This window comes from Elgaria multicarinata, chromosome 23 (assembly GCF_023053635.1).
Source record: "Elgaria multicarinata webbii isolate HBS135686 ecotype San Diego chromosome 23, rElgMul1.1.pri, whole genome shotgun sequence".
NCBI classification, from domain to species: Eukaryota; Metazoa; Chordata; class Lepidosauria; order Squamata; family Anguidae; genus Elgaria; species Elgaria multicarinata.
Window position 1 is genome coordinate 2,915,145 of NC_086193.1, and position 20,223 is coordinate 2,935,367.

The 20,223-nt window shown below is 49.2% G+C and overlaps 1 protein-coding gene across 1 annotated transcript; it reads right to left on the reverse strand.

The window, feature by feature from the left end:
* Positions 1 to 1,030: 1,030 nt before the first annotated feature.
* MPND (MPN domain containing) lies at positions 1,031 to 17,883 on the reverse strand. Its single transcript, XM_063147308.1, has 13 exons — positions 17,841 to 17,883; positions 15,619 to 15,830; positions 13,826 to 14,056; positions 12,810 to 12,930; positions 11,426 to 11,501; positions 10,071 to 10,167; positions 9,064 to 9,136; positions 6,848 to 6,924; positions 6,079 to 6,247; positions 5,600 to 5,670; positions 3,170 to 3,259; positions 1,877 to 1,969; positions 1,031 to 1,117 (listed from the first exon to the last, which is right to left on the reverse strand). Exons 1-13 carry the CDS (start codon positions 17,848 to 17,850, stop codon positions 1,031 to 1,033), a joined length of 1,407 nt encoding a protein of 468 aa, XP_063003378.1. The 5' UTR covers positions 17,851 to 17,883.
* Between the last annotated feature and the right edge of the window lie 2,340 nt (positions 17,884 to 20,223).

Sequence of the window (20,223 nt, forward strand, 5' to 3'; positions counted from 1 at the left end):
TGCTGGGCACTTTCATCTCCCGCCAAAAACCACCCATCCAAAGCCACGGTTTGCGTTTCAGCGGAAGCTCTCGCCCATGGCTCTAACTTGGTACCCTTCGTCAGCGTTAGACTGCCCGTCTCCATCGTCCCCAAGCAGGGTGCCGGCTGGGGCTGTTAGGAGCTGAAGTCTAACGCCGCCGGGTTTGGAATAAGGCTTTTTCGCACCCGGTTCTCCCTGTCTTTACTCAGCTATTTTTTATTAATTTATTTTAGAAGTGGAGGCTTTAAAAGAAATCTCCGCTTCCCTTGCACGCTCGTTTTTCCTTTCTGCTCCGTTCCCACTTACGATAACGGTCAAAGATCCGGTTTCCTCCCCTGCCCTCTTTCTCAACACTTTGGGCCCCATAAGTCACAGGTTGCAGGTAAGTTGTCCCCGCCCCCCGCCACCCCCCAATATCAGCCAGCAGCGTAACTGTTCCGGGTGAAGCTAACAGGACATCCAAACCATTGTTTGACTTCTCCGAAAAGCAGCAGAGCGACTGAGCTGTGCGAACCGGTGAAAAGACCCTGTTTCGAATCTTGCGTGGATTGGGTTCCCAAGTCCTGCCACGGGCTCCTCTCCAGGGGTCCTCAGACCAAGATCCTTCAGCTCTTGGGCTCGGTTTGCCCCTCTGCAAAATGGGAACATTTGACCTTCTCTATAACATCCCACCGTACCAAGGCAGAGAGGGTGATGTAAAAATATATACGTATAAGAGCTGTGGCGGATCTGGCCCAACACGTCTTTAGACCAGCAGTTGCCCACAAGCAGGACATGCGTGCAACAGCACCCTTCAATGACTCCTGCCTTTCTGGTAGAGCTACTCTGAGCGAGACCAGAGTCCCTCCCTAGATTCAAGAGAATCTTGTTTGTCAACAACAATGACAAAATTAAAACACCAAAAAGAACCACTTCGATCGCATTGCGTTCACGCTATCGTGATGGGGAGCTTCTCACCCCAAACCTCTGCGCCTAGCAAACAAGCAGGCGTTCCTTTTAGAGTTTTGCTCTATCCGTTGTGTTTGAGGATGCTGTACACCTGTTCCAAGATATGTCCAAAGCCCTGGTCCTTGGGTGTTCTGGAAGCTAAGGAGCCCTGCAAAAGAAGAAGCCCGCACGGGTCATCTCAACAGCCATGGCGAAAGTGATGCTATTTATTTCATATGTATTTTATATCCCAATATATCTCGCTACGGGAAATGCATGGAACGCTGGAGGTTCCGAGCTATGTGAAGAACTTCGTACGCTGGAGGTTCTGAGCTATGAGAAGAACTTTGTGTTGCTAAGCAACAGGATATAGAAACACAGTTGGGAGCAGCAGCATTGAAGGGGAAGAGGGAGATTGTGTGTGTGTGTGTGTGTGTGTGTGTGTGTGTGTGTCCTTGTGGAGTCTTTAGTATATATATAAAAAAAGTTCTTTATGTTTAGACAGAAAAAAAGTCCTACAATTCCCAGCATTCTGGGGAATACTGGGAACTGTAGGACTCCCCACCCCTCCATCTAAACTTGCATAGGATTGCGCCTTCAGTCGCAAATGGCGAGACCCATGTGGCACAAATAAGTCCCAGCCTTCTCACAACTTTGCTCCGCCCACTGCCTCCTCGGCAGCACCTCCCATCCTGACAGGCAGCTGTCACTCACAGCGCCTCCTGCTGCTGGGCAGTGATACACCAGCAGCAAAATGTCCTCCCTAGAGGGAAGGGCCATTATGACGTCAAGAGGTAGAGGGCCAACCCGTAGCCTTCCTGCTGCAGTTCATTTGCATGCCAAAATCCGATTGGCTGAGCAAGGCCACGGTGGAAGGAGGCAGGGGGTAGCCTTGGGGACGAGGCGGTGAGTTCGAGTGACGCCTTACCTTGAGCTTATCCAAGTACGTCTGCTCCTGACTCCACGTCTCTTGAAACTTCACCACGTCCGGGGCCCCTTTGTAAAACTCCAGCAGCAGCATCTGAAGGGGGGAGACAGGAAGCCATCAACGGGAGACGCCTTTAAAAGTGAATTAGGACCAATCCGAGGAAGTGAGGTCTGTCAAAGACCATCAGCCATGATGGCGAAATAGAACTTCCCTATCCAGAGGCAATGTATCCCTAAATCCTATGAAAAACTAGCATGGCAGCCAGGTTTGTCACCGGTACATCTAGGGGTGAGCATATTACCCCAACATTAAACTCACTCCGCTGGCTGCCAATTAGTTTCCGGGCAAAGTACAAAGTGTTGGTCATTACCTTTAAAGCCCTAAATGGTTTGGGTCCAGGTTACCTGCGGGATCGCTTTCTCCCATACAGTCCGCCCCCCACACTCAGGTCCTCTGGGGTGAACTTACTTCAGTCAGCTAAAACTAGGTTGACATCAGTTTCCCAAAGGACCTTTTCTTCTGTCGCCCCCAGATTGTGGAAGGAGGAGATTCGTAAAATTAACTCTCTGTGTGATTTTAAGGCAGCTTTAAAGACTAGCCTTTTCCGGCAGGCCTATCCAGATCAATGTTAAATCATGAATTTTTAAGATGTATTCATTCCTGTTCTAATGTTGTTCCCCGCCTCGATCCAAAGGGAGAGGCGGGTAAGAAATAAATATATTATTATTATTATTATTATTATTATTATTATTATTATTATTATTATTATTATCTTTTTTAAGCCCTGTTATGGGTTTCCTAGGGGCATCCGGGTCGAGGTAACGGGAAGGGTACCTCAAAAGTATTTTGTATACTTTTAATGTTTCCTGTTTTTAACTTTTGTAAACCGTCCAGAGAGCTTCAGCTATGGGGCGGTATATAAATGTAATAAACTAAATAAATAAATAAGGCTAGGCTTTTGGATCCAACAGGGTTATTATGCCCATCTTAAACTGTGGACACGATATAAGGAAATGCCCACGTCCCAAAACTCCCCCAAACTTTTTTTTTAAAAAAAATGCACCTGAAAGAAGAATGCAGTATAACTCAAAAGCTTGCACACTATTGCATTGCGAACACCGGTAGGACTCAAAAGAAAAGTTTTATTTTACCACCCCTGGAGATATTTTTGTGGACTGATCCAGGGACTTGTTTTTTAATTGGAACATGGGGGCAAAAGTCTATTTCAATGGTGCAATCAGACGGCGGTTTTCCCTGCAAAAATAAAAAAATAAAAAAAAGAGGAACAAGTACCATTTCATGGAGAACGTCGTTGGTTAGAAAGCCATCTTGGACATATGTGACCTCCACTTCCATGGGGATGCCGTAATCGTACGGTCTTTGCTGAGGGAGGAGAGCGAGAGAGAGAAACAGAGATTTGGGGTCCTACTTGAGCCAACAGTGTGATGCAGCTGCAAAAAAAGCAAATGCTATTTGGGGCTGCATTAATAGAAGGATAGCTTCCAAATCACGAAAGGTACTGGTTCCTCTCTATTCAGACCTGGTTAGGCCTCAGCTTGAGTATCACGTCCAGTTCTGGGCACCACACTTCAAGAAGGATTCAGACAAGCTGGAGGGGGTTCAGAGGAGGGCAAAAAGGATGGTCAGGGGTCTGGAAACAAAGCCCTGTGAGGAGAGGCTGAACAAACTGGGCATGTTTAGCCTGGAGAATCATAGAATAGCAGAGTTGGAAGGGGCCTACAAGGCCATCTAGTCCAACCCCCTGCTCAATGCAGGAATCCACCCTAAAGCATCCCTGACAGAAGGTTGTCCAGCTGCCTCTTGAAGGCCTCTAGTGTGGGAGAGCCCACAATCTCCCTAGGTCACTGATTCCATTGTCAAACTGCTCTAACAGTCGGGAAGTTTTTCCTGATGTCCAGCTGGAATCTGGCTTCCTGTAACGTGAGCCCGTAATTCTGTGTCCTGCACTCTGGGAGGATCAAAAAGAGATCCTGGCCCTCCTCTGTGTGACGACCTTTTAAGTCCTTGAAGAGTGCTATCATGTCTCCCCTCCATCTTCTCTTCTCCAGGCTAAACATGCCCAGTTCTTTCAGTCTCTCTTCCTAGGGCTTTGTTTCCAGACCCCTGATCATCCTGGTTACCCTCCTCTGAACACGCTCCAGCTTGTCTGCATCCTTCTTGAATTGTGGAGCCCAGAACTGGATGCAATACTCTAGATGAGGCCTAACCAGGGCCAAATAGAGAGGAACCAGTAACTCATGCCATTTGGAAGCTATACTTCTATTAATGCAGCCAAAAATAGCATTTAGCATTTAGAGAAGATGGAGGAGAAACATGACAGCACTCTTCAAGGACTTGACAGGTTGTCACACAGAGGAGGGCCAGGATCTCTTCTCGATCCTCTCAGAGTGCAGGACACGGAATAATAGGCTCTAGTGACAGGAAGCCAGATTCCAGCTGGATGTCAGGAAAAACATCCTGACTGTTAGAGCGGTACGACAATGGAACCCATGACTTAGGGAGGTTGTGGGCTCTCCCACACTAGAGGCCTTCAAGAGGCAGCTGGACAACCTTCTGTCAGGGATGCTTTAGGGTGGATTCCTGCATTGAGCAGGGGGTTGGACTTGATGGCCTTAGAGGCACCTTCCAATTCTATGATTTTTATGGAGGTTGAACAATCTGAGATCATCAAAGAGGAAGCAGCATCTAGGAACAGGATGCAGTTGCAAAGCTCCCCCTGGTGGCACCAGCGAGGAACTGCGTAGCATGGGGTACGAAAAAGCAAAGGTGGACATACTGGCCAAAAGACAAATTCCAAGACAAAGTATCTTTCCTAAGCCAACCCAAAGGTCACCAAATCCCGTGCAAGCTTTGGCGATGTTCAGAACTCTTCAGCAGGCCGCGACAGTAAACCAACCCAAAAGCCAGGGGCTGTAACCAAGTCCCGACTTCCTGGCTTGAACGTCTTCCCTCTCCACCTCCCACTTTTTGCTCGGTTTACCATCTTGCCACACAAAGAGCTCTGAGTATCTTGAAAGCCTACGCAGAATTTTGCCAGCTCTGACTTGGCCGATAAAGGGATTTCAGCCTTTTCCTTCGGGAAATCGCTACAGTCCTCGGCACGTTGTGCTAATTGGAATCTCAGTACCGGTCAAACCTTTTGAACGATGCTTGAAAGCCTTCTCTTGACATTAAGCGAGCGCCAGTATTGGCATGAGGCAGAATTCTTCATCGGGCAATTCAAGACTTCTGTGCGGCTCAAAAGCTTGCATAGTCCTCTACCAAGAGGAGGCAGTTTTGCCCTGCAAATACATTTTTATTCAGCCTAGTGCAGCCTTCCTCAACCTGGGGCGCTCCAGATGTGTTGGACTGCATCTCCCAGAATGCCCCAGCCAGCTGGCTGGGGCATTCTGAGAGTTGTAGTCCAACACATCTGGAGCGCCCCAGGTTGAGGAAGGCTGGCCTAGTGGATTAACTAGGGTTCAAATGTTGGGTTCAAATCCTCCCTCAGCCGCGAAACTCTGGGCTAGTCCCTGCCTCTCCGCCTAACCTACCTCACAGGGTTGTGAGGATACAAAAGAAGAGGCGTAGGATAAAACGGAGAGGTTTAACACGTACGTCATCTTGGAGGGGGGGGGGAATGGCGGGATAGAAATGGAATAAATACAGAAATAGATGTTCCTGTCTTCCTCTTCCTCTTGGTGGGCGTTTGTGGGACCTTACCTCTGGCGGGGGCATCACCCAGAACGGTGAGATTTTTGACTCCACGCCTTGGTTCCCGTGGAAGTACGGTCCTGAGAGAGAGCAAGAGACAGACGCTCCCTTGAGTCCCTGGAGAGTCATTTCGGTGCCCGTAGCAGAAAACCCAAATCCTCCTTTCTCCACCGGGACAATTCATTAAATGAATAAATAAGTGCCCGCCCCACGGGACACACCCTTGCCCCAAATGGACTGGAAAAAGCCGCAGCGTTGGCATTTGAGCTATCCAGAAGAAACTATGGGTTGGATCCAGATGTAGCCCGACTTAAGAGTAGGCCCATTGCAATGAACAATACTGGAGTTCGCCGTGACCCCTCTGGATTGGTTTCCACGGGCCTGCTCTAAGTATGGCTAAATCTGGAGCCTGCTTGTTGGGAGAAGCACCCGCAGGTTTCTAGTCCTCATGGGTGCAGGGCGGGAGGGGAGAGAAGAGGCAGTATTACCGCAGATGAGAGCCAGGCAGGGCTGGAAGCTGTTACAGGTGCCCTGCAGCTTCAGCTGGTAGTCCATCTGCGTATCGATGTCTTGCAGGGATGGGAGCGGGTGGGTGAAGGGGTGGCTGTGATACCAGCCCACCAGGGACAGGCCGCGCATGAAGAGATTCTGGCAGATCTGGAGAGGAGGAGAGAAAAACCATGCCTGGAACGGGAAGCAACTTGCCCCAAGCAACTTCCGTAGCCGCGCTCCCAACTGGCACCCATAGCCACGCCTCCAAACGACATCTATAGCCACACCTCCCCCAAAGCTTGGTCTTTGGGATGCTATTTGAAAATGCTGCTGAGGGATCCAGTCCTCCTTACTTCTGAGCAGACATGCCGAAGCCTTGCCCCTCTTACTTGTGTGTAGCCTTAAAGATGGGAATCACCACATTTTGGTCCCAGGTTAGAATTTGGCGGGGAAGGACTCCAACATCTGGAGGCCTGCCGGCCCCCAGGGTTTACTCGAAAACGCTAGACAAACGCTGATGATGATTATTCATTACGGTGGCCATTTTACCAGCCCGCCGAAAATCTACTTCATTTTTTCCTTCTCCCTCCCCACCCCCTTTTCCTTGTGTGTCGTGCGTCTTTTTTTTAATTGTAAGCTGGTCTTATTTTACCGCTTGATCTTATGCCTAAAAAGAAGCTCAATTGCGACAGGGCCGGGGAATGCCTCTTCCTTCCAACAATGCATTGGGCTAGCCATCCTCTGCCACCTCCGTGGCCTCCTCACCTCCTCCTCCACAGCCGCCGCCAGCTCTCCATCTCCGAGGCGGGACCGGCACGGAAAGGCCCTCAGCACCGTTAGCACTGAAACACAGAGCACGGGGATGAGAAAGACGTCCTGGATGGCTTTTCGCCCTTGTTGGTTGGTTTATTTGTTTATAACGAGTTTTGAAGTCAGGGTTGGGCAAATAGCTCCGCCCCTTTCCTTGGCCCCGCCCCATTCTTCGCCAACATCCCCAAACTTAATCCTTCTGGACTGCAGCAGTTCAAATAGGATCACAGGGAGCTTCCCCAAATGTAGTCTTTGTGGACTAGAACTTTTTGAAAAAGAAACCAGGATTTCCCCCAAACTTTAGTCCTTGTGGTCTAGAGACTTTAATAATAAAAATAATAATAATCCAGAGCTTCCTCAAACGTATTCCTTGTGGACTAGAACCTTTAACTTCGGAAGCTCGGAAGATGGCAACAAGGGAGTGGGTCTTTTCGGTGGTGGCCCCCCAACTGTGGAATGATCTCCCCGATGAGGCTCGCACTGTTATCTTTCAGGCGCCAGGTCAAGACTTTTCTCTTCTCCCAGGCATTGAACACCATTTAACAACGCTAATTTTGTTTTCGAATGGACCCCAGAACTGTTGTTTTTAAACGGATACTGTTGTTTTTATGTTTCTGATGGTTTTAAAATTTTGTATACTTTTTTTTAATGTTTATGGGTTTTAACTTTTGTAAACCGCCCAGAGAGCTCTGGCTACAGGGTGGTATATAAATGTAATAAATAAATAAATAAAAGAAGAACGCAGGAGTTTTCCCCAAACTTCTTCCTTGTGGACTAGAACCTTTAAAAAAATGACAGCACGAATTTCCCCCAATTTCCTCTTTGTGGACTAGAACCTCTAAAAGAAGAACGCAGGAGTTTCCCCAAACTTCCTCCTTGTGGACTAGAACCTTTAAAAAGACGACAGCACGAATTTCCCCAAATTTCCTCTTTGTGGACTAGAACCTCTAAAAGAAGAACGCAGGAGTTTCCCCAAACTTCCTCCTTGTGGACTAGAACCTTTAAAAAGACGACAGCACGAATTTCCCCCAATTTCCTCTTTGTGGACTAGAACCTCTAAAAGAAGAACGCAGGAGTTTCCCCAAACTTCCTCCTTGTGGACTAGAACCTTTAAAAAGACGACAGCACGAATTTCCCCAAATTTCCTCTTTGTGGACTAGAACCTCTAAAAGAAGAACACAGGAGTTTCCCCAAACTTCCTCCTTGTGGACTAGAACCTTTAAAAAGACGACAGCACGAATTTCCCCCAATTTCCTCTTTGTGGACTAGAACCTCTAAAAGAAGAACGCAGGAGTTTCCCCAAACTTCCTCCTTGTGGACTAGAACCTTTAAAAAGACGACAGCACGAATTTCCCCCAATTTCCTCTTTGTGGACTAGAACCTCTAAAAGAAGAACACAGGAGTTTCCCCAAACTTCCTCCTTGTGGACTAGAACCTTTAAAAAGACGACAGCACGAATTTCCCCAAATTTCCTCTTTGTGGACTAGAACCTCTAAAAGAAGAACACAGGAGTTTCCCCAAACTTCCTCCTTGTGGACTAGAACCTTTAAAAAGACGACAGCACGAATTTCCCCCAATTTCCTCTTTGTGGACTAGAACCTCTAAAAGAAGAACGCAGGAGTTTCCCCAAACTTCCTCCTTGTGGACTAGAACCTTTAAAAAGACGACAGCACGAATTTCCCCCAATTTCCTCTTTGTGGACTAGAACCTCTAAAAGAAGAACGCAGGAGTTTCCCCAAACTTCCTCCTTGTGGACTAGAACCTTTAAAAAGACGACAGCACGAATTTCCCCCAATTTCCTCTTTGTGGACTAGAACCTCTAAAAGAAGAACGCAGGAGTTTCCCCAAACTTCCTCCTTGTGGACTAGAACCTTTAAAAAGACAACAGCAGGAATTTCCCCAAATTTCCTCTTTGTGGACTAGAGCCTTCAAAAGGAACAAGAAAAACAAACCACAAAAAGAACTCTTTGGGTCTCCCTACCCAGCTCTCTATGAGATGTTTTTATATCCAGGACATGGATAAAAAAGAAGGAAAGACGTTTCATTTTGCTTTTTTTCACGATTTGCAAACCGGTTTAACCGCCAAGTCTTTCCTTGAACTGTGACAACCACACACACACACGAAACTTACACCTTTCCAGCTCAGCTGTAGTTACCCCAACAGAACTTACGTTGGCTGTTGATGTCCCATCTGCCACCCAGGTATCCGACCACCTCACTTTTGGTCAAGTGACTGTGGAAGTCCTAAGAGGAAAGAAAAGGCGTTTGCAACTTCATTCAGAGTTCAGAAGTCCCAGCAAAGATCTCTTCCCAGCCAACATACTTTACTGCCCTCCCTGCAAGCCAGCCTCCATTTTGACTACCCACAATGCCCCACGAGTGTCGCTGCAGGGGGTTATGGGGAACGAAGAGGGCGGGCTGCTCACAGACCCAGCCGCCTGGCTCAGGGCCTTTTTAGTGGTGGCTCCTGACAGCGCTTGACATCAGCAACGCTGCCAACCCATGGTTGGGAATTCCGCCTGACCCGGTTCTTATTATTTGGACTCTCCAGGTTTAAAAGAAGACGGGATCTCTGCTGAACACACCAGCAAGATGTGTTCAGGGCCAGATGTTTAGAGGGCGTGAAAGAGACTCCAGATGTGCAAAAGAGGCCCAGATCTGGCCCACCTGAGGTATCAATCCAGGCGCTTCCCCCAAACCACTAACGCTTTGGTGGAGTTCTCAGCTTTCCTGCAGTTTCCACCCCATCCTAAAAAATTTAAACGCTTCGCCGAAGAGCTTGAAGGGAAAATAGGCTGGTCTGTTTAGGTCTTTGGGCCCCGCCCACTTCCACCTCTGGCTCCGCCCACCTCCGGATTAAACATGAGGGAGGAAAGCTCCGTCCACGGCTCTTAGTCACCACGGCTGTGTGGAACCTCCATCTCCAAGAGCACGCTACCACTTATTAGGCTCAAGGGCAGCCTTCCTCAACCTGGGGCGCTCCAGATGTGTTGGACTACAACTCCCAGAATGCCCCAGCCAGCTGGCTGGGGCATTCTGGGAGATGCAGTCCAACACATCTGGAGCGCCCCAAGTTGAGGAAGGCTGCTCTAGGGCTAACGGCAGAGATGGGGTGGGAAGGAAGCTTATGGGATTACTGAGTGGTGGTGGAGGAAAAGAAAACTTAAGCGCTACTTACCAGGAGCAGGAGAACGTTGCTGGAGATGGCGACATTAAAAGGCTGGAATTTGTTCAGGGCTGCGAAAGACGTCACTTCCACCAAGGTGTGAGGATTCCTAAACACGGGGTGGAAAAAATATCCTGCACTCATGAGGACTAGAAGCATTAACAAAACAAAACACGACGAATAAAACGAACAGCCCTTGAAGACGTTTTAAAACATTCGGAGCGAGCGAATCCCATAAACGAATCGTGACTTCGGGGAGTTGCTCCGTCGGTGTTGAAAATCCCCCGACCTGAAAGGAGACTGAAGCAAACGAAAGGAAGGAAGCTCTGGTGTCTGGGGCATTCTGGGAGATGCAGTCCAACACATCTGGAGCGCCCCAGGTTGAGGAAGGCTGCCTTATTGCATTCATAAGAATGCCACTGGTCCAATTTTAATTAGAGATCTAATTGATGTATTTATTTGTGACACTCATAGACCGGTAAATATCATTAAAATCCCTCAGTGGTTCACAAGAAATCCTCGGCAGTTGAAAAGTCTTGTGTATATACAAGCAAAGGGGAGCAAAATTTGGTTATTTACTTGCGAAACAGGCAAAATCCTATGCATTTACATGCAAAAGGGGGCCAAATCCGGCTACTTACTTGCAAAATATTTATTTATTTATTTATTAAATTTATATACCGCCCCATAGCCGAAGCTCTCTGGGCGGTTTACAAAAGTTAAAAGCAGTGAACGTTAAAAAGTATATAAAATTTTAAACCATCAAAAATATAAAAACAACTTTATAAAACAACTGTATCCATTTAATCAACAACAGTTCTGGGGTCCATTAAAAACAAACAAACTTAGGATATGTTGTTAAATGCCCGGGAGAAAAGAAAAGTCTTGACCTGGCGCTGAAAAGATAACAACGTTGGCACCAGGCGATTCTCATCGGGGAGATCATTCCAAAATTGGGGGGCCACCACTGAAAAGGCCCTGTCCCTTGTTGCCATCCTCCGAGCTTCCCTCAGAGTAGGCACTCGGAAGAGTGCAAAATCCTGTATATTTCCATGCAAAGGGGAGCAAAATCCAGTTATTTCCTTGCAAAAAGAGGCAAAATCTTGTGTATTTACAGCAAAAAAAGAGACAAAATTTTGTGTATTTACATGCAGAAGCGACTTCTTTTGGGTGCACGTAACCCACACATTTGCAGTAAAAGATTTATATATATATTTATATTAATTCCGAGCGTATAATTTTGCTTTTTGGGGGATATTCATCACTTGTGGGTCCATTAATGTTTTTGGTTGGTATTTCATATTCAGGGTGATCCCCCCTCCTCCTTGCTTCATATTTAATTAAAACACAGACCCATAAAACAATACCTGGAGGAATCATGACTGCCCAAGCTACAATAGCGGACCGGGACGCGATTCCTGCAGTCCAGTTTCTTGCTGTTATCTGGAAGGGAAATAAAAAGATCCACCCATCAGCACTGAGAAAAATGGATCCATGAACAGCAAAAAAACCAAAATCCCAAATTAACAGGTTTGTTCACTGCTTGCACTTTTTATTGATTTCAAGAATCACAGAATCATAGAAAAGTAGAGTTGGAAGGGGCCTACAAGGCCATCTAGTCCAACCCCCTGCTCAATGCAGGAATCCACCCTACAGCATCCCTGACAGATGGTTGTCCAGCTGCCTCTAGTGTGGGAGAGCCCACAACCTCCCTAGGTCACTGGTTCCATCGTCATATTTATTTATTTATTTATTTATTTATTTATTTAATTACATTTATATACCGCCCCACAGCCGAAGCTCTCTGGGCGGTTTACAACATTTAGAGTCATACTGCTCTAACAGTCAGGAAGTTTTTCCTGATGTCCAGCCGGAATCTGGCTTCCTTTAACTTGAGCCCGTTATTCCGCGTCCTGCACTCTGGGAGGATCGAGAAGAGATCCTGGCCCTCCTCTTTGAGAAATGTATCTAGATCCCGCTTTATCTTCCGAAAGACGAAACTATGGCCGTAGCTAGATCTCAGGTTTATCCCTGGATCGTCCAGGGGTCAAACCTGTTCATCTAGGTGACACACAGGGGATCCAGTGCTCAGGCAGGGGCGAACCCTGGGTGATCCCAGGATAAACCTTAGGTCTAGCTGTGACCTATGTCATGGAAGGACACATTAAGAAAAACAACCCTTAATGAAACAGAACAGTAATTCAGTTGACCAGCTGTCTCCAGATGGGAGAGCCCACAACCTCCCTAGGTCTTGGGTTCTTGCCACCACCGAAAAGGCCCCGCCCCTCGTTGCCACCCTCTGAGCCTCTCTCGGCGTAGGCACCCGGAGGAGGACCTTAGATGTTGAACGTAGTGACCGGGTATATTCACGTCGGGAGAGGCGTTCCGTCAGGTATGGTGGTCCCAAGCCGTGGAAGGCTTTATAGGTCAAAACCAGCACCTTGAATTGGGCTCGGAAACATACAGGCAGCCAATGCAAATGGCTGTTGTGAGGATAAAATGAGGAACACGTATTTTATTGCTTATTCTTCTTCCCCGCCTCGATCAAAATGGAGGCGGGTAAGAAATATTATTATTATTATTATTATTATTATTATTATTATTATTATTATTATTATTATTATTTCCTTGCAAGAGGGAGGAAAAAGCGGGGTAGAAATGTAATACTAAATAAATCAATCTGTAGTGAAAGGGCCAAAAGAATCCGGATCGATCCAGACCGCATGAAGCCAAACGGCGTCCCACGATTACCTGCAGCGTGCAGCTCCACCAGACCTTTGGCTTGATGCCTCCTGGCTTTCTCCTCCAGTTTCTTGGGTTCCTCTTCCTCCTCTTCCACCAAGTCTTCCTCTTCTCCTTCGCTCACCAAACTCTGCGGCGGGGGAAAGACAGGCACACACAAAAGCCGTCAGAGCTGAGATTTCTCCGTTGCCGGCGAGGGCGTCGTTTGTGCAAACCTCTGTCGGGTCCGGCCACGGAAGCTGCCTGGAAGGCTGGGATGTTTATTTTGTTTTTATTACATTTTGATCCCCGCCTCTTCCCCCTCTTGCAAGCCGATGCCGCTGGCTGACGTGTTGTTCCTCCTCTCCATTTTGCCCTCACAACAACCCTGCGAGGTAGGCCAAGCGGAGAGTCAGGGACTGGCCCCAAGTAACCCAGCCTGGTCTGTGGCTGAGCAGGGATTCGAACCCGGGTCGCAGTGCTCTAACCACTTCACCATAATGCCAGCCCACCTGAGAGGGCTGTTGCGAGGACAACTGAAGTAACATAGACCCATCCTCCGACTGGAGTCCACCAGGGGAAGAGCCTTCAGCGTGGTGGCCCCCACCTATCATAGAATAGTAGAGTTGGAAGGGGCCTAAAAGGCCATCAAGTCCAACCCCCTGCTCAATGAAAATTCCCTGCCTCTGGAGGTCAGACAGGCGCCAACTTTGTATTCCTTTCGGCACCTCCTGAAAACGTCGTCGTTCCAGGAAGCCTTCCTTTAATGACCAGCCACGGTTCACTTTTCATTTTGCGTCTTCTAAAAATCTATTTTAAGGTGTTTTATTCTGTTTTCATTTTTACACCGCTCCGAAATTTTGAACGGGGAGCAGTATATAAATATTGTAAATAAATAAACAAATAAATAAACAAACACATGCCAATGTCTACCGCTGACTCCTCGTGGTGGGGAGGAGAGAAACACACACACAACCAGTCCAAGCGTAGATTTCTCCTGCCTAAAAGAACCGGAATGTGCGAAGCAAGAATCCAGGGGAACTCACCTCCTCCGCAGGGGGAGCGTTGGGCTGGTACTTCTTCAACCAGACGGCTTTATACTGGTCCAACTTCTGGCCTTTGTACTTGACCGAGGCCCACCCACAGCCCGACTTCTTGGCCGGGTTGACCAGCTTTTTGCAGTACGTAGCCCAGGCGCTGGGCGAGTTGAAGACCTGCCCCGTCTCTTGCCAAATGATCTTCCCGTCCGTCAGCAGATCGCCCAAGAACTTCTTCCCCTGCAGCAGATGAGAGAAACGAGGCAAAACTAAGTGTGTGTGTATGTGTGTGTGTGTGTGTGAGAGAGAGAGAGAGAGGTCTCTATTCTCTATAGCACCTTCACATTTGGGTCTACCCCAGTTATAATTCCCCTTCCTTCTCTTCAGGATGTGGGGGGAGGGAGGGAAGAGGGGAGCGTGGTAGGCTACCCTGGGATCTTGGCCGACGAATCACAATCTACATTTAGGGAATAGAAACCAAATGCACAGTTACAAGATGGGGGACACTTGGCTCAGCAATACTACAAACGAGAAGGATCTTGGAATTGTTGTAGATCACAAGCTGAATAGGAGCCAACAGTGTGATGTGGCTGCAAGAAAGGCAAATGCTATTTTGGGCTGCATTAATAGAAGTAGAGCTTCCAAATCACGTGAGGTCCTGGTTCCTCTCTATTCGGCCCTGGTTAGGCCTCATCTAGAGTATTGTGTCCAGTTCTGGGCTCCACAATTCAAGAAGGACGCAGACAAGCTGGAGCGTGTTCAGAAGAGGGCAACCAGGATGATCAGAGGTCTAGAAACAAAGCCCTAGGAAGAGAGACTGAAAGAACTGGGCATGTTTAGCCTGGAGAAGAGAAGATTGAGGGGAGACATGAGAGCACTCTTCAAATACTTAAAAGGTTGTCACACAGAGGAGGGCCAAGATCTCTTCTCGATCCTCCCAGAGTGCAGGACACAGAATAATGGGCTCAAGTTAAAGGAAGCCAGATTCCGGCTGGACATCAGGAAAAACTTCCTGACTGTTAGAGCGGTACGACAATGGAATCAGTTACCTAGGGAGGTGGTGGGCTCTCCCACACTGGAGGTCTTCAAGAGGCAGCTGGACAACCCTCTGTCCGGGATGCTTTAGGGTGGATTCCTGCACTGAGCAGGGGGTTGGACTCGATGGCCTTGTAGGCCCCTTCCAACTCTGCTATTCTATGATTCTGCGATTCACGCAGCGCAGATTAAAGCTATGGAACTCACTCCCACAAGATGTGGTGATGGCCACCCATTTGGATGGCTTTAAAAGGGGGTTGGAGAAATTCCTGGAGGAGGAGAAGGCGATCAACGGCTACTAGACCTGATGGTTATGTGCTACCTCTAGGATCAGAGGCAGTAAGTCTATATACACTAGTTGCTGGGGAACATGGGCAGGAGAGTCCTGTTGCACCGTGTCCTGCTTGTGGGTCCCTAGTCGATAGCTGGTTGGCCATTGTGTGAACAGAGTGTTGGACTAGACCAGCCTTCCTCAACCTGGGGCGCTCCAGATGTGTTGGACTACAACTCCCAGAATGCCCCAGCCAGCTGCTGGGGCATTCTGGGAGATGCAGTCCAACACATCTGGAGCGCCCCAGGTTGAGGAAGGCTGGACTTGACGGACCCTCGGTCTGATCCAGCAGGGCTTTTCTGTCTCCCCAAAAGTCACGAAGTCCGGTGTCTACAATTACAAAACGCCACGGCTCTCCCAAATCCCACGGGGACCGGATACGCAAAGCACCAAATGGAGACCGGAGGAGCGGGGTGGGGAGGAATCTCTCTCTTACCAGGTAATAGATGGAGAGCACCCCTTCTCCCGGGTCAATCAACCCATCCTTCAGAAGCACCCTCAGAGTGATGCCTCGGCGGGTCAGGATGCAGCAGCCTCGTCCGCCCGGGATGAATTTCGTCACGCTCTCCACATCCTCCAGGCCCGTCTCCAGTTCTTCCTCCTCCTCTTCCATGCACTCCTCGCCGCCGAAGGTTTCGGCATCCAGAGCTGATAAGGTGAACAAAAAAACAGAGTGAACTGGACCTGGGATGGGGGGGGGGGGACGTGGGGCAGAAAAGGTGGGGCGGTTACATTATTTCTCCGGATCAACCAAAACGCAGGCGCCGCGCCGCGCACGACGCAGCCCTCCAACGACGAAATGAACGACCGCAAGTAGTACTTCCAAGTTGATGATTTTAAGATGCCTTGATCGTTCTTTTGATATTGTTTTGGTTGTATATATATATGTATTTATTAATTGCATTTTTATACCGCTCAATAGCCGGAGCTCTGAGAAAATAAAGAAAAAGTCTTCACCTGGCGTCTGAAAGAATATAGTGTAGATGCCAAGCGAACCTCCTTAGGGAGCTCATTCCACAGCCGGGGTGCCACAGCGGAGAAGGCCCTGCTCCTGGTAGCCCCCTGCCTCACTTCCTTTGGCAGGGGCTCACGGAGAAGGACCCCTGAGGATGACCTTAGGGTCCGGGCAGGTACATATGGGAGGAGGCGTTCCTTCAGATAACCTGGCCCTACGCCATTTAATGTTAATACCAGCATTTTGAATTGGGCCCGGACCTGGACTGGCAGCCAAAATTAAGAAATTTTATGCATTTGATTTATATTGTGTTGTTGTACTAATGTTGTTCCCTGCCTTGATCCAAAGGGAGGGGAAGGTAAGAAATAATTACATTATTATTATTATTATTATTATTATTATTAATAATAATAATAATAATAATAATTTTAATAGATTTAAAATTCCAAAGTTTTAACATTTTAAATTTTTAAAGCTTTCAAATGCAGAGATTTGGAAATATAAACAGACAGATGGAGACGCCGTAGAGAATGGATGGATCCTTGTAGAAGAGAGAGAGAGAGAGAGAAGGGGAGAAACAGATGAATAGATCCATGTCTAGATCTACACAACTGCTTTATAGCGGGATTGAAGTGGTCTGATAACTGTTGGGGCAGAATTGACATTCCTTATACCACTTCCATGGTGTTATTTCCCGCTTTTTATTCCACATTCGTGATGATTTGACACACGGTGTAGATCTGGCCATGGATGGATAGATAGATAGACAGAGAGATAGAAGACAGATGCAGGAGATAGATAGACAGATACTAGCTAACTTATGGAACTCACTACCACAAGATGTAGCGATGGCCACCAATTTGGATGGCTTTAAAAGGGGGTTGGATGAATTCCTGGAGGAGGAGAAGGCGATCAAGGGCTGGTTACTAGCCCTGATGGTTGTGTGCTATCTCCAGTATTTGAGGCAGTAAGCCTGTGTGCACCCGTTGCTGGGGAACATGGGTGGGAGGGTGCTGTTGCATCGTGTCCTGCTTGTGGGTCCCTGGTTGACAGCTGTTGGCCACTGTGTGAACAGAGCGCTGGACTAGACGGACGCTGGTTCTGATCCAGCATCCGGGCTCTTCTGATGTTCTTCGATGGATGGAGGATGCAGAGAAATAAAAGACAGACAGATGTTCAGATAGACTGATGTGCAGGGGAGAAATGGAGGGATGTGCGGGATGGATGTGGGAGATAGATTGACAGATGGATGGATGGACGGATGTCAGATGCAGGATGGAGAGAAAGAGAGAGAGAGGGAGGGAGGGAGAGAGGGAGAGAGAGAGAGAGGGAGGGAGAAAGGGAGAGAGAGAGGGAGGGAGGGAGAGAGCGAGGGAGAGAGGGAGGGAGGGAGAGAGGGAGAGAGAGAGGGAGGGGAGAGAGAGAGAGAGAGAGAGATGCAAGATACATGATACATCAGTCGGTGGGTGGTGGACCTGGCTCCGCAGCGACCCCGCAGCGACTCCCCCTTCCTCCTTCCCACCCGTTCCGCCTCCCCCGCGTCTTTCGGCCATCTGCACGTGCTCAGAGGCACTCTCCGCTTCCCCGCCCCAGGATTTGGGAGCTGCAGGGTCCCGGGGCTGTGCGATCCGGGCTGGGGGGCGCCTCCCTCCCTCTCTCTCCCCGCCCCGGTGGGTCAGCCCGCCCCCCCCCCGCGCCGGTACCTGCGGCCATGGCGGGCGCCTGCGCTTGCTTCACCCCGGCCCGGGCGGCTCCATCCCCGCGGCGGCGCCTTGCCGGCCGGACCTCTCACCGCCGCCGCCGCGCCTGGCTCCCCTGCCGGGTTGCCACCAGAGCCGCGGGGGAGGGGAGGGAGGGGAGGGGAGGGCGGGGAAGGACGGGAGACAAAGGGAGAGGGGAGGGGAGGGAGGAGAGAGGGAGGGAGGAGAGGGAGGGAGGGAGGACAAGAGGAAACAAAAGAGGGAGAGAGAAGAGGGAGGAAGAAAAGGCAAAAGAGGGAGGGAAGGGAAGAAGAAAGGAGAGGAAGAAAAGATGGAGGGAAGAAAAGAAAAAAGGGAGGAAGAAAAGAAGAAGGGAAGAAAAGAAAAAAGGGAGGAAAAGAGGGAGAGAAGGAAGAAAGAAGAAGGGAGGAAGAAAAACTCCCTCCCCCATGCACACCCGTTTGTGTCTGGGGGTCCAGGCTACCCTTTCCCAACCTGGCGCTCTCTGGATGTGTCAGGCTGTGCCCCCTATCATACCCAGCCAGTTCCGCTTGGCAACGGCATGGAGACAGGGCCTTCTCTGTGGGGGCACCCCTAGGGTGACCCTATGAAGAGGAGGGCAGAGCTCCTGCATCTTTAACAGTTGTGTAGAAAAGGGAATTTCAGCAGGTGTCCCTTGTAGGCATGCAGCCCCTGGTGAAATCCCCTCTTCATCGCCACAGTGAAAGCTGCAGGAGCCCTGCCTGGCGTGACCAGATACATAAGAGGGCAGGGCTCCTGCAGCTTTCACTGTGGCGATGAAGAGGGGATTTCACCAGGGGCTGCATGCATGCAAATGACACCTGCTGAAATTCCCTTTTCTATACAACTGTTAATGATGCAGGAGCCCGGTCCTCCTTTCCATAGGGTCACCCTGCTGTGTACAGTTTCCCTTCTGTGATATGACCGGCCAGGTTTAGGCGTTTATTGAGAACGTATCTGTTTGCTTTGGCTCCCCCCCTACCTACCCCCGTGAGCTACATTTGTAACAACACAATGATGCTATCACAGCCTTCCTCAACCTGGGGCACTCCAGATGTGTTGGACTGCATCTCCCAGAATGCCCCAGCCAGCTGGCTGGGGCATTCTAGGAGTTGTAGTCCAACACATCTGGAGTGCCCCAGGTTGAGGAAGGCTGGCCCTTTAGAAGAACATCAGAAGAGCCCTGAGGATGGATCAGACCAAGGGTCCATCTAGTTCAGCATTTGGTTCCCACAGTGGCCAACCAGCTGCCGACCAGGGACCATAAAAGCAGGACATGGTGCAGCAGCACCCTCCCACCCATGTTCCCCAGTCAACCTCCAAATGGCAAACGCCGGAGCCAGAACCATGACGATGTAAATATGTCAGTGTAAATATTAGAGGTTGACTGAGTATAAGATAGTCTTCTGTGCTTCTATGCTGTAGGTGTGGTGTCCTCAGGGCGTTGCTGGACCACAATGCCCCCCGCTCATTGGCCAGAATGGCTGGGGCACCTGGGAGTCGTAGTCCAAAACATCTGACAGAAACATAAAATCCCTTGCAAAGCCTCCGACATGATCGCTGACGGGCCTGATGTAAAAACTAGAACATCCATTTCCCCTGACACGCAGGCACAAAAAAGAAAAACTCACTTACGTCATTGACATAGCAATACTGAATGACATAGCAATACCGCACCCTCTCTAGGACACCCCACCAAGAGCCCGCCCAAGGACACCTGGAAAAGGTGAATGGGTGCATAAGCCGGGTTGTGTGGAGTAGCAAGATGTTCCTCAGTATAAACTCCATTTACCCCCGTGCAAGTGGCACGTAGGTGACTTCCAAGCCCCTTTCTTGCCAGAATATAGTGATTGAGTTAATCCTGCCGAATCCACTCCACTGATTAACTGCCGGGACAACACCATAGGTCAGTTTCAAATGAAACTGACCAGCCAAACCCAGCCAAGTCCTTAGGACTGCCCCCTTGCCACATCACCAGAAGGGGAGGGGCTACAGACGCAAAGCACATGGCAGTCTCAGCTGCAATTCCCCTTCTGACCACTCCATGGAAGTATATAAGCTATTGTCCTGCCCCAGCTCCGTGTGACCCTGCCTTTGCTGTGGGAGCGCCACGTCATCACCCTATTCTCGAGAATAAACGTTTGGTGCCCAACGCCTTGCCTGTGATCTTTCGCGGGTGTTTTGATATTGGACTTCGGTGCACTCGGATTTGGCATAATTTATGCAACAGGCCAAGTTCCTCATTCCATTGGCAGTTTTCGAACGAGGGTTTGCCAGCATCGAGCGTGTGGCACTTCCTCCTGGGAAAATGAAGCGTGAAGCGATGCGTCAGCCGTGGACTCTATGGGTGCCGTTTCGTGGGGGG